This window comes from Octopus bimaculoides, unplaced genomic scaffold (assembly GCF_046866305.1).
Source record: "Octopus bimaculoides isolate indiv1 unplaced genomic scaffold, ASM4686630v1 contig236, whole genome shotgun sequence".
Taxonomy (NCBI): domain Eukaryota; kingdom Metazoa; phylum Mollusca; class Cephalopoda; order Octopoda; family Octopodidae; genus Octopus; species Octopus bimaculoides.
Window position 1 is genome coordinate 4,139 of NW_028315485.1, and position 14,791 is coordinate 18,929.

General features: G+C 34.4%; 1 protein-coding gene across 1 annotated transcript; it reads right to left on the reverse strand.

Moving 5' to 3' along the window:
* Window positions 1-7,545: 7,545 nt before the first annotated feature.
* Window positions 7,546-14,422, reverse strand: LOC149128993 (uncharacterized). Its single transcript, XM_089346852.1, has 3 exons — window positions 13,717-14,422; window positions 10,173-11,423; window positions 7,546-8,938 (listed from the first exon to the last, which is right to left on the reverse strand). The coding sequence occupies exons 2-3, from the start codon at window positions 11,389-11,391 to the stop codon at window positions 7,647-7,649; spliced, it is 2,511 nt and encodes an 836-aa protein (XP_089202978.1). The 5' UTR covers window positions 11,392-11,423; window positions 13,717-14,422; the 3' UTR covers window positions 7,546-7,646.
* Window positions 14,423-14,791: the final 369 nt, after the last annotated feature.

The following is a 14,791-nucleotide window of genomic DNA, read 5'->3' on the forward strand; positions in this document are numbered from 1 at the left end:
TATAGTACTTTGTATATTTTGCAGTTAAACAAATGTTCTTTCTCAGGGAAATGAATAATTAGCTTATCAAATTCACAAGATTTAACACTGCCATAAGGCCACATATTTTTTAAGGATCAACTATAGCTTGATTAGATTGACCTAAATACATGACTGGTACTCATTTTATCAACTGACCTATGATAGATGAACATCTAAAGATGAAAGTTAAATACTTGTTTTCAAATTGCAAACCTTGAACAAAATTTTATACTTTAATATGGCTGTTTAATCATTCTTATAAAGATTTTTACTTTAGAACTACATAAATTCTGGAGTGATTAATATCCTGGAGGAATAAGGGTAATGTTCAGAATGTAAAGGGACATGACTAAATACTACAAAGCATTTTGTTTTAGTTCAGATATGAGACAAGGCATAAGCAATTAACCCTAGTATTTGACAAGTACTTATGTTATGAATTCCAGAAAAATGAAAGACACTACGGACATTAGCAGGCAATTATCTTAATGACATCTTGTACCCTACATGCTAATAATTAGGTAATTTTTACGCTAGCACAAGGTGACAAATTAGTTGGAGAAAACATAAAACCTTAGTTGCAGACTTTGAATTTAGATTAAAACAAATTTGACTACCAAACTGAATGAAATAGTTTTTATGGACAATTAGAAAGAAATACTGAAGAGTTAAGAGAAATGTACTGTTTTAAAAACTGGTTTGGTACAGGAAAGACATTGCCTGCACTAGTTAATAGCTTGTCGATTATAGAATAGCAGTTTCAACAGTTCATTATTATCACTACATACAGTATTCTAGTTACCTGTCATGAACAACATTTTATGTTTTCTCTTGGTTTTCTCCCGTCTTCACTTGAGCCAGCTTTATTGAAAGGATAAATGTCCCTTGGCATTGAGAAACTTGAGCCTGTAGGTTCTGGTTGGCTTGATGTTACAGCATTTGGGACTAGTGGGTTAATGATTCTGGAAGTAGTTGCACTGGAAAGGGCAAAAATCACCCCCAGTTAAGATGTCATGGTCTTGAGAATAAATGCGTTACTCCTCTGTGACTTGACTTGCTGTTGGTGGGAGATATTTCTTTGAGAAATATCTTCCCAAGTTATCCATGAATATCACACTGTTTGCCTTCATCAACTTGGCAGCAGAGTTTTACTGGTTTTTGAAAGACTCCAGGACAGTCCCTTCAAGGGGCAGCTTGTGTGAACTGTGGTGGGGGAAACAATAATATTACTCCATTCTCTTGGATATCAGGAATGATTACTACACTGTGTGACTTATCTGATTATCGTATCTATTAAAACCCTTTTTTTTTTTACCTAGTGTACTGTAAATACAAAAAATACATGAAGACAGGAAATTTTGCTACTGTCATCCAGCTGGTGGGATGTGCCACACTAATAGAGCCTGGTCATGCACCACAGTAAATGGTTCTTAAAGGGAACTCGAGTGGACAATGTGAAAGATACATTGAAACAAATGTTCCCTATAGCACTGATTACACAGCAAAGTTACCAATTACCTAATGATACTATCACCCCAGCTTGTTTGCCCTCTTTTTCAGCAATGGTTTTGCTCTGTCGTATATTGACTTTCATCAAAATTTCAGACTTTATCTGGAGTAAATTCATACTTCCCAGTTCCACAGATATTGAAAACACAGGTAACATTGTGATAATTGAAGCTAGTTGCATGACCCAGGAATGAAGCTTCAGGTGTTATGTTACCTACGAAAATTATGCAAGCAATCTTTACTCGTACTAACATTTACCACTCAAAACTGGGTTATCTTCTTTTCAAGTCAACTCACATATTCAAATGCCAAACTCCTCGCCTTGAGTTTAAGTGTCACGACATGTGTTTGTGTACTTGTGATAATGGGGTTATTTGGAATATGTTCCTACTAGATCCATTCAGTAATAACTTTAACAGCTACAGTATAAACGGAGCAAGCAATTTACTTCCTGTTCCATTCTGATTACTAACTGTTAAACAACCAACACAGAACTATTGATTTTCACTATTTATTAAGCAAAGTGTATACTTCTAGATGAGTGAAAATTTTACTTTGAGCTGTAAAATTTACTGAAAATTTTCTGTAAACTTGAAAAACTTTGAAATGTAGTATAAAGAGATTTTTTTTCCATACAATAGGTTCTTTGTTCCTGCTGAAAAAAGAAGGGATTTGATTTGCTCTTCTCTCATATATATATATATATATATATATATATATATATAATCTAAAATTAAAAACCACAAATCTTGCAATTATAGCTACTCAGCGCGTTTCCTGGTTGAAATAATAATTTATTCTGCCATTGACGTGGTAATTCATTTTGCAAACATAATCTATTATAATAAAAATAGACCTGTGTGTGTATGTATTTTCGCTTTTCACAAGAAAAAGGCTGCGCAAATTGCTTTGATACTTGAGATGCATGAATAATTTAAACTTGGATACATAATAGGGTCATCAGTTTATTTGTCCATTAAAAATAAATATTGCTTTATATTTATGTTCCACTTCTTTAAAAAGGTTTCTCAATGTCAACTTCCAGTTTTGACATAGCAATGGTGAAATTTTCCATTTTAATTTACGAACTCTCTCACTCTCTATTTGAATGTTTTCATTTCAAGTTTTAAGTTAGTATTTGGAAACAAATGCAATAAATTACTGAAAGAAGTATTTACTAAGTTCATAAATTCAAATATTTGGTACAAGATAGTTTTTATTGAGACAATTTTTTTCATTTTATGTTTATTTCATTCCTTGTTTGCAATGTTCTCTCTCTCTCTCACTCACACACACACTCCAGGTTTGATTTCTTTATTACACAAATATCACGTTAAAATTTTGCATTTCAACATGGGTTGTCCAAAAAAATACGGGCATTCTTTCACTTGAACCTTGACACCATTAATTTCTGTGAAATTTCTTTCTTTATTTACTTTTTGTGTGGAATGTTCAGCTCTATGTATTTGTAGTCAGTCATATGCGCACATGTATTTTTGCATGTGCGTTTGTATACATTTATGTATGTATGTATGTGTGTGAGAGAGAGAGAGAGTGAGTGAAGGGATGTGTTGTCATGTATATATACTTACATGAATACATATCCATACATCATTTTTGTATGTATGTATGCATGTGAGAGAGAGAATGTTGTCTAAGTGACACTCGTTCTATCTCTCTCACATGCACGCATACATACAAATATGCTTCGTTATGTACGTACATATACATGACAACACATCTCTTCATTCGTGCTCTCTCTCTCACACACACACACACACATCCATTTCATCTGATGTTTGATACTGTATGTATATGTATATGTGTGCATGCGTGCGTGCGGTGTTCCACAATCACCAGAAAAAAAGCAGAGGAATTTTCATTCTTGATGCTCCTGGTGGCACAGGTAAAACATTTGTAACAACATTGCTTCTCTCCAAGGTAAGGCAAGGAAAAAGAATTGCAGTTGCTGTAGCATTGTCTGACTTTGCTGCCACCATTCCTCCCAAGAGGACGAATAGCCCATTCTGCTTTTAAATTACCGCTAAACCAGGTCACAAATGACAATCCAATTTGTAACATAAGCAAAGGTTCAGGTTCAACAGAAGGGTTGTGCCAATGTCACCTTATTATATGGAATTAATGCACCATGTCACATAGAGGTGCAATGGAAGTTCTTGATAAGACCTCACAGGACATTAGAGGCAACAATAAATCTATGGGAGGAGTTACATTAGTTTCATCAGGAGACCTCAGAGAGACATTACCAGACATTCCGAGATGAACAAAATCTGATGAAATAAAAGCATGCATTAAGTCTGCACCTATGGAATAAAGTGCAAAATTTCTCCTTCAATACTAATGTGTGAGCTTTATTACATGGGGACCAATGTGCAGAACAATTTTCAACCTGGCTCCTCCAATTAGGAAATGGGAAAGTACCATTTGATAAGAATGGTGATATCGGTTTGGCTCATATTGCTATCATGGTGAATTCTTCAGCTGAATTGAAGAACATGGTATTGCCAGACTTAAGTAATAACTGTAATTCACATAAATGGTTGTGTGAAAGGGCATTTCTTGCTCCAAAAAATGAGACAGTCGCAAGGATTAACAAATAATATTCCAACAGTCATTAAGGAGTGCAAATCAGTTGATTCAGTGCTTGATGAAAATCAAGCTGTCCGTTACCCAACAAAGTTCCTTAATTCTCCTGCGCCACCTGGAACTCCTCCATATAGACTTTTTCTGAAGGTAAGAGTCCTAATAGAGCTTCTAAGATATTTAGATCCTCCTAAATTATGCAATGGGACAAGGTTGATTGTAAGATGTTGGCTAAAGATTTTTACAATGTGATCAGCGACGAGATGAAAGCAGTTGCGTTTTTACAAGAAACCAGCACTAAATTCACATCATTTCTGAAGAAAAAGAAAAGTGCCACTTGAATGCGTGATCTACAAATTAAAGGGAGATTACTTTAGGTTACTTATTAGTTTACTTATGTCCTAGTGCTACTTTCCGTGTGATCTACATGAGTAAATTTACTTTGGTGGGTGATCTACGCACTTATTTTAATTATTATATGATTTTCTTATTTTTAAAATAGTAAGAATTCGATAAAATACATTTACAATGCTAAGTATGTACAAAATAATTTAAAAGTAACCCCAAGTAATCTCCCTTGTAGACCACATGCCAAAGTTGCACCTTTACATAGGCATTGGTTTTGTTACATTTTCACTCATTGAAACCTCCTACGATATGTGGCATTTAGTGAAGGAGGGAATTTTATGCTTCTTCCCTTATCTGTGTATCCTGCCGTGAGATAGGCTCATTCAGAATCCTTGACAGGGGGAGATCCAGTTTTGTTTTGAAGACACATATATATATGTGCGTGTGTATAACAGAGACATCAAATTGCTGGACCTGGTGGATAGATGAATGGTTGGTGAGAGCTGTAAAAGCCATGTACAAGGATTTTGTCAGTAAAGTGAAAGTTGCTAATGAGTATAGCATGGAATTTAGTGTGCAAGCAGGATTTCACTAAGGATTGGTTCTCAGTCCCTTCTTGTTTATCATAGTCCTTCAGGCTATAACAGAGGAATCTGAGACTGGCTGCCTTTGCAAACTCATCTACACTGATGACCTTGTTCTTATTGTTGAATCACTAGCAGAACTAGAGAAGAAATTTCAGGTATGGAAGCAGTACACTTTAGAAAGTAGTTGGCATTTCGAAGGGCATCTAGCCATAGACACTATGCCAAAACAGATATGAAACCTGGTCACTGCCTGTCAAACCATCCAACCATACCAGCATGGAAACAGTATTAAATGTGTATATATGTGTGTGTTGTGTGTGTGTGCGTGTATATATATATATATATATAGTTTAAATTTACAGAAAACAAAAGATGAAAACAGGTGTAGGAACATCAAACAGGTATATTAGTTTAATGCTCACGAAGAATGGAAAAGTCTTCAAAAAAGGATTAAGTGGTAAAAAAAAAAAAAAATGGAGAGAGAGTGAAAAAAAAAAAACAGAAAAATGTGCAGAGTTCAATGGTTCAACAAAGCCAGATGACTGGAAAAAAGAGGCTGAATGAAAGGGAGATAATAATAATAACAGTAATGGTGACTCCCATCGAACTAAGGTGTATCTGATAATGGTGTGTGTGAATGTGTATGTATGATTGGGGGCAAATGTGTGAGTATATATGTGTGGGTGACTGTGTGTGTGTGTGTGTGTATGGATGTGTGAGTATGTGCAAGGACGTGTGTATATGTGTGAGGCTAACGTGTGTGTGCTGTATAGCAGGTGACGTGTGCTTGCTGATATATATATAAATGTACAGAGAGAGAGAGAGTATATATATATATATATATATATATACTCTCACTCTTATAATATAAACTGGACATGGGCGATCATTGTATTTCTTGTCTTGAGGTTCACAGCCAAATGCCTGGGTGGATTCACGTGAAAAATGGCACACCTGTGGAGATGAGTGCATAGATTGGAATGTAGTTTGTATTTTTTTCCTAGCCCCCATACTTACCGAGAAAATCGATTAAAACATTTTCTAATGGAATTCCCCTGTTTGTTCCGCTATTAAAACAACCAGTTGCTCACACAGCCGGCATATACCATTTCGCTAGCAACAAAGGGAGTACAGGATGACAGTCAGCCAAAACTTTTGCTATGCTGTCTCTCTTCTTTCACCTCTTTGTGGGGTTAATAATCTTAATCTTTAATTACAGTTTCTCATTCAAACTACATAATAGGCAGAATTGTCGGATTAAGACAGTAGGGTGTTTTGAGGGAGATTTGGCTGCTGTTTCTACCAGGTCTAGCTACCATGTAGAGGTTTGAACTTAATTTTCATTCACATAATTGCATTTCAAAAATTCAACACAATCTTTTCCATAAATCAACTATTGTTAAAATACGCACACATGTCCACCTCATATATCTTCTTTCAATTTCTGCTCTCTATAAATAAAATTTTTATGAATACAACTGCTTACAAAAATAACGATTAATGTATAATTTCTTTCTATGTTCATAATTAAATCAATGTTTTAATGATTAGACAGAGGTTCAATAGAATAGCTCTCAGAAACAAGCTACATACAAATTCGTTCTTCACAATTCCTGAAGCTGTTTTCTAACAAGGAGTGGTGAGGAGTCAGGAAATTTTCATACAGCTGGAGGCTCCAATCGAAACAGGGGACCCAAAATGATAAGGTTGAGAAGCGTTATAGATTATGCCTAACCGGAAACGAACATAGCTACATCATCCAAACAGACAGGGTGAAACCGGGCCTAGCTGCTAGCATATATATATATATATATATATATATATATATATATATATATGTATGTGTATATATATATGTATATATATATATATATATATATATATATATATATATATATATATATATATATATATACATACATACATATATATATATATATACATATATTTAGATGGAGTCACTGCTATAATTAAGATTATAGAAGTGACTCCATCTGAGAATATCTGAAGAAGGAATTATATTCTGAAATCTTATTGGACTATGGATAACTAAATTACAACAGGTATACAGTCCATTTTGGGTATTATAGTGCATTGTTGTACCATTCAAAACTTTTTATTCTTTACACACAATACACAATGCTTCAAGCGAACTACAATAATCTCTCCTCTCTCTCTCTCTCTCTCTATATATATATATATATAGATATGCAGGGCAGGGAAATCATCAATTAGTAATCATTAACTAAAGGCAAGTGTTTTTTTACTCTTTATTGTTTTTTGTTCTGTGTGTATCAAAAATATCGCTATCAATCTGGAGTAATAATTTGTAGTTTTGAAATCAGTAGTTCTTTGACTGCTATTTCTGAATTCTCAGTATGTTGGAGAAGCAGGTTACTGTCAATCCCTATACATTTATGATTATATATATATATATATATATATATATATATATATACTCTTTAAAGGTCAGCTTGTAAATTCATGATGCAATGTAAGCCAGTCACTTCTATATATATATATATATATATATATATATATATATATATACACTTAGTAGTTACGAACTATATATACCTAGAAGTTCTGTTCATTAAGAAAATTTTCCAGTTTACGTTTTATAAAGTTTGTAGCATACTCATTATTGTCCCATTCAATAAATTTATTTGTTTCAAAGATTTCTTTCAGACTATTAGGAATCTGATTTGGTTGTAAGTTTTTGAGCACAATAGGCATCACATTTTTTATATTAAGCTTCATAATACCAAGCTGCAATTCAAATTCACATCTCCCGTCTTTTTTATAATATGGTGTCAGAACCATTATCATTTTCTTACTCACAGCCAGAGAACTTTCTATCATTCCAATAATATATTTTCCATAAGCAAAGTCCCTGTTTCGAAAGCAAAGTTTAAAGTTTCCATTGTTCTTATCTTCTCCATTTTCTCCATTATCAAATGTGTGCATCAAATACTTTTCAACCCAATCAGCATCTTTGTCAGAGTAACTGATGTACCCATCAAAATACATGTCATCTCCAGGTATAGCTTCATACTCCTTTTTATTGCCTGCTTTCTGTACATACTGATAAAGTTTAAACATCTTAAATCTGATGTACCAACGTTTAGTGTATGCAAATAAAACTATGACAACAGTTAAAAGAAAACCTCCACCTACACCACCTAAGATATAGTAAAGCGTATAGTCAGTACAATCTATCTTTGACCGAGTGAAATCAAGCAATTGCTTGTCCTGCCAATCTGGAGGACTGTTGCACGTCAGGCCATTTTTGTCTACAATATCGACTGTTGTAGTATTTAACCAGTCCCTGAACCAACGAAGATTGCAGTCACATGCAAATGGGTTCCCAGTAACGTTGAACTTTTTCTTCCTGTTTATATACTTTAAAGAATCACTATCAAAAGTAAATATGAAGTTATTACTGACATCAAGTTCCATCAGTGTTAAATTTGTTACCTCAAATGTGTTGTTTTCCCATCCAGTAATTTTATTTCCCCTGAAATAAACATATTTCAGATGTTTATTGTTTTGAAAGATTTTCTTAGACAATTGGCCTTGAATTTCATTATGAGATAAATCAATAATTTCCAGATTTTTAAGACCACTCAGCAGGAAGCCCTTTTTGTCAGTAGATAAGAATTTTCCAAGTTTGTTAGAATCTAAATATAATTTTCTTATTCGAGTTAACTCTTTTGAAAAACTTTTGGGCATCTTGGAAATATGATTATTGGATAGATCCAGAAAACTCAGTGATTTTCGTTTGATGAAAATCTCTTCAGGTATAGTAGTTATGTCATTGGAACCAAGTTGTAAATCTGACAGACCAGCCAATGTAGAAAATAAACCACCTGCAAGAAACAATAGATACATAAACATTGCATCACACATCACGACATGCTATAATCATAATGTCACGTACATGTTTTCATTATCCTCATACTCTGCTCCACGCTTGCGCATTAGCTGTGCAGCAGCCTTCACCGATGGAGGCACCTTTTCCTCATACCTTACTTCTTTCATATCTGCCTTTCAGTAAACTATTTTATCTTGATTTTAGTTCTGCTTCCCTCATGCATAGTGGAGGCATGTGGCATAGTGGTTAGGGTGTTGGACTCATAATTGCAAAATTGTGGTTTTGATTTCTGGACCAACTGACACGTTGTGTTCTTGAGCAAAACACTTCATTTCATTTTTCTCCAGTCCACTCAGCTGGCAAAAATGAGTAATCCTGCAACAGACTAGTGTCCTCTCTAGGTGGGGAATATATACATGCCATGGAAACTATCTCTATGAGTCTATATGACTCAGGAAGGAACTTTGCTACTTTCTTTTACTCCCTCATGTATAATGTATTCACAAACCATGATATTTCCCTCAAAACTCCAGGCCCTCTGTCTTAAAAAAAGGAAGGAAGCATTGGTAAATGTAGCCCTAGAAATACCCAGTAAAAGGAAGGATTGCTCAAAGCTGGAACATCAATAATCATTGTTCTGCTCAGACATGACTGACCTGATGCTCTAATATCAAATAACAGGGTATTTCTTCAACTAGAAAATTACACCCACTGCAGTAGTCTCTCCTCACAAACTCTAACTAATACCTCTAATTAAAGTTTATATAGCAAATCATCTAACTTTCCTACCCTTGTCACTTTTTATAGCAGTATGCCTTTGATGCAATCTGTTAATAGACCTTAAATGGTGCAGCCCTCCATATTTCAGGCTCCAAGTAGATGAAAAGCTAGTTTCTGGTAAATAACATTCTCAGATGATACTGAATACTGAGGTATATGAAATTAAGTGCTAAATAGACAAGTAAATCCCTAAATAGACAAGTATACTTCTCTAAATACATAAATGCACTCCCTAAATAAACAAGCATTGTACCTAAATATACAAGTGCTTGAAGAATACTTTAACATAAGGATTAGTTGTTCAGCTCTATATCTACTGAGGCATTTTGTTTTTACTCCTCAGCCAGGAGGGTGGCACACCACCATCAAAATCAATTGTGTCTCTTTCTTAAGACTCAATAAAGCAAAATGTTATTCGTCTGTTCTAAAAGAAAACTTTTATTACTCACCTGGAATAACATTAATACGATTGTGTTGTAACTTCAAAATCTTGAGATTTTCCAAGCCTATAAATGCATCTTTATCGAACTGCACAATTTTATTGTTCTGTAGGCGAAGTTCTATCAAATGAAACAGCTGATCAAAAACTTTGCTTGGGACTCTCTGAATCTTATTACTGTTCAGGTCCAAATAAAGTAGTTTTGATGGGAAAACTGCTGTTAGCTTAGATATGTAATTGCCATTCAGAATGAGTGTTCTTAAACGAGTCAAATTTGTGAATGTAGATTCTTCTAAACTGGTAATTTGACAAAAATCTAGTTTCAGAACTTCAAGAGAATCTAATAGTTTGAATGTGTTGCTGTTGACATGTGAGATGTTACTGTGACTTAAGATTAATGTTTGAAGGGAAGTGTTTTGTAATGCTTCAAATATATTATCCACAAGAACATTTATCTTTTTTAATCCAGAAAGATCCAAAGAGCGAAGGTTAAAATTTCTCATTGCATAGAGAGAGTTTTTAAGAACATCTGCTGTGAAAGGGTTTTCTCCAAGATTTAAAGAACTTAAGTTTCTTAGGATCTGAAATGTTTCTGGTTCAATATTTGTGATTTGATTTCTTGAAAATGAGATCCTCATTATATTTGACTCATTTAAATTCATAAGAGAATTAACAGTAAGACGGTTTATTTTGTTATTAGAAAGATTTATGTAAGTGATATTTTTTAGTTGCCTATATTCAGCAGGAAAGAATACTTCTGAAATTTGATTGGCATTCATGAGTAGAGATTTCAATGAGATTAAACCATAAAGACATGGAACATCTTTTAGTTGATTTGAATTCAGATAAATATTAGCTAAAGAAATGGCCCCAACAAAAGAATCATTTTCAATGGTATGGATGTTATTGTTGATCAAGTAAAGAAAGACCAGTTTGGATTGGTATTTAAAACTATTTTTTCTGATAATTGAAATTTTGTTTGATGTTAAAACAAGTTCTTTCAGTTTAACTAAATTTTTGAAAGACTCTGCTGTAATCTCTCGTAATAAATTAGAAGCCAATGAGAGAGATTCTGTAGTTGTAGGCAATGATTTAGGGACTGATGTTAGAGATTGCCCCTTACACGAAACATTTGTTTGTTCTTTGTTGCAGTGGCATGATTCCGGACAAGTAGTATTAACGATGCATATTAACATAATGCATATAAAAACAATCAGTAAAAGCTTCATGGTTACAATGTTCTTTATTTTGACGTTAGTTTCTGCAAAGACAAACATAGGAAATGGTAATCTTTTAATTATTTTAATTCAATGATTTTTAAAATTAAGAAGCATAAATAAAAATTAATACAAACCCCCACCAATTATACAGTGTCCCTACAGAGTGCTAGTTGGAAGGAATAGTTATAGTATTGTACAAAATGCCTTGCAGTATTCAGTTGCATATCTTTATGTTCTGAGTTCAAATACTGCTATAATTGTTTTGTCCTTTCATCCTTCCAGTATTGATAAAATAAATACTGGGAGAGTACTGAGGGAGGGGTGAGTCTATTTGATTCACTCTATCCATCTCTCAAATGTGTAGCCTTCTACTTAATTTAGAGATTAGTTATAATTGTTATTACAGTGTGTGCAAACAATATAACTGATTGGGTTACTGAGATGCAAGTATACCATATTTATTCATGTATAATATGCAATTTTTTTTTTCTTCAGATTTTTAAGCATAGATATTATGAATGCATATTATTGGCAATAATGTATCTTCATGGTCAAGCATATTTTTGCTGAATATTGGAAGTGAATGACATCCATTTACAACAATCACATGATGTCAAGAGAGAGAGAGAGAGAGAGAGAGAGAGAGAGGGAGAGAGAGAGAGAGAGAGAGATAGAGAGAGAGAGAGAGAGAGAGAGAGAGAGAGAGAGAGAGAGAGAGAAGACACTTGATCAAGGAGCCATGCAGTGGGACTGAACCCCAAATCCATGTGGCTGGGAAATGAACTTCTCAGCCATACAGCCACACACATATATATGTCACTTCAGCCACACACATATATATGTCACTTCAGCCATGTAACCACACACACGCTTTTCTCAGACTATTCCTTGTCTTCTCTCCAGACTTTTCCCCTTTCTTCTTTCTGATGAAGGGCCATGTTCGAAATGCCACACCCTCTTTTTTTTCCGTCTTAAAACTGAGTGTCAACCTAATACATTCACTGCGTACATCTTTTTGACTTGTTTTTGATTTTATTTTTGATTTGCTTATATACATACATACATCATCATCATCTTCATCAATATTTAATGATCACTTTCCATGCTGGCATGGGTTAGACTGTCTGAATGAGGACTGGCAAGCCAGGAGGCTGCACGAGGTCTGGTGGTGGTGGTGGTGGTGGTGGTGGTGGTGGTGTGTGTGTGTGTGTGTGTGGAGATTCTGTATGTATGTTTGGGATACATTCCAGGAAGTACAAAGAATGGTGTCACCAGCTTGTCTGCAAGCAAGGCATGGTTTTAGGTTCAGTCCCACTGTCTAGCTTCTTGGTAGATAGAAACTGAAAGAAACTTGTCATGTGTTGGGTGTGTATGTATGTGTTTGTGTGTATATATATATATATATATATATATATATATAGAAAATCTATGTTTGAGCGCGGATGTGTTTCCTTGTCTTGACATCATGTGAGGATTATAAATGGATGTCATTTATTTCCAATATTTGGCATAAACATGACTGGCCATGAGGAAACATTACTTTGCTTGGAAGCAGGAAAGGGTTGGTGACAGAAGCATCCAGCTGTAGAAATCTGGCTCAATTAGCTCCATCTGATTATAAAAGACCGCTAAATATAGATATAGTCTTTCAAGTTGGTGGTTGTGTATATGGCTAGCAGGTTTGCTGCATTAAAAACATTCCTTGCAAAGAAAACATCAAGAGAAAGCAAAAAAAAGCCTAACTGTTTCAATAGGCAAAGAAGGCATTTCTCTGTCTCAGAGACTGATGACATTCTTCTAGCGATACCAATTGAGAAAACGATTACACAAGATAAGAGAAGGACTTGGAAGTTGTTTGTCGAGGGTCTATGTTTTATGCAGTGCTGAAAGGTGAAGATAAAGAATATTAGAAATAATTGAATCAAGCTAGAGATGTGTGGTTTGTGAAAATTGTTAGTTGAACATGTTGGGGATGACAGATGCATCATTAACCTCAGAGGGATGAGGGAAACAGTTAGCCAAGACAGGATTAGACTGCATGAATGTGGAAGAGTAACACTGGTGAGTTTTGGACACAGAGCATAGAGAAACAAGACTAATACTGTAAAGCAGCTGTTTCCAATTAAGGATCAACAGACACAAGTAGGGGGGGGGGGCAACAGAGGTAATACGGTGGGAGAGTGGGAGTGTCTGTGAAACGTGTTCAAAATTTTTACAATGCTGCAGTGTAAAATGTATAATCAATTAGTTTCATATATCTTCCAGCTGAAAGATGAAACTGGGACGAGACAAGTTTGTTGTTAGTTAACAAAATAAGCTTAGAGTAGATCATACCTTTCAAATGCCTTCATTCTTGGAGAAAATTCTTTTAAATAAAAGGATTCGTTGGTTGTGAAAAGAATTTAGTCAGCCACACTTCTGCTTACCATTTATTCTGGCACTCCACTGTTTCTGAGAAATAGGAAATATTTAACTCCTCTTGTTTCTTTGTAGGATGTTATTCCATTTGTGACTAGTGAAGTATATTAGAATATAGGTCCACCAATTAACATAGTAATTAGTTTGACATATTGTATTAGCAATAATTAAGCAGCCTGCTCCACCTCATTACAAAACAAAATTGAGAAAATATTTATAGAGTGTTGGCTTTTCCATCTTTATCAGACAGTATAAATTCTCAAAACCCTGTCAGTAGCACCACTGTTACATTGTCATTAAAACAAAGCAAACTTGACTTTCCTGATAAGGCAGTAGCTTCGTTAAATGCTCTTCAACCCAAGACTGCTGACTTCGATCACATGACATTGTCAAACAAAACTCCTGCAACAAAACTGTTGTAAAACAATGAAAGACATCCTGTCCTTTTTTTTATTAATTTTTTATTTGTTTTATCTCTTTTATTGTCATGCTCATGAGGAAAGGGGCTCTGGTCATAGCTTTCACAGGTCCCTTTGAGACCAGTAAGGTCAACAAAATTAATGTTCCTCTTGAATAAGTTGCAAGTTGACAGCTTGGGAAGAAATTCCAGAGGATCAACACTTTGAAAAGAAAAGACTGTGTGTACTGGTTAGTGTTGGGATCCTAAGAATGTATATATATATATATATATATATATATATATATATATATATACATATATATAAATTGATTACACTTAGTCTTGCCAACTGAGTATAATATGCTTTGCTAAGGAGGTCTAATAACACTGGAATATGTCCTTTACTTTCACCAGCTGGCTTTATAGCTCTACTTTTAACTACATAGTTTATATCTCAATTGACTTATTGTTTATTATATATGGGTGTTGCTTGAAGCCATGATGTAAAATAAACAAAGTTTAGATCAGTTCAAATATGTTTGGGAAATAGGCATTTTCAATGCGGTTTGCCATGGAAAAAAAATCTCACTT

Excerpts from the sequence above, each read along its gene's own strand:
- LOC149128993 (XM_089346852.1), bottom strand. The coding sequence starts at position 11,391 with ATGAAGCTTTTACTGATTGTTTTTATATGCATTATGTTAATATGCATC. Across the intron at positions 8,939-10,172 it reads TCGTATTAATGTTATTCCAG|GTGGTTTATTTTCTACATTG; the intron begins GTGAGTAATAAA and ends TGTTTCTTGCAG.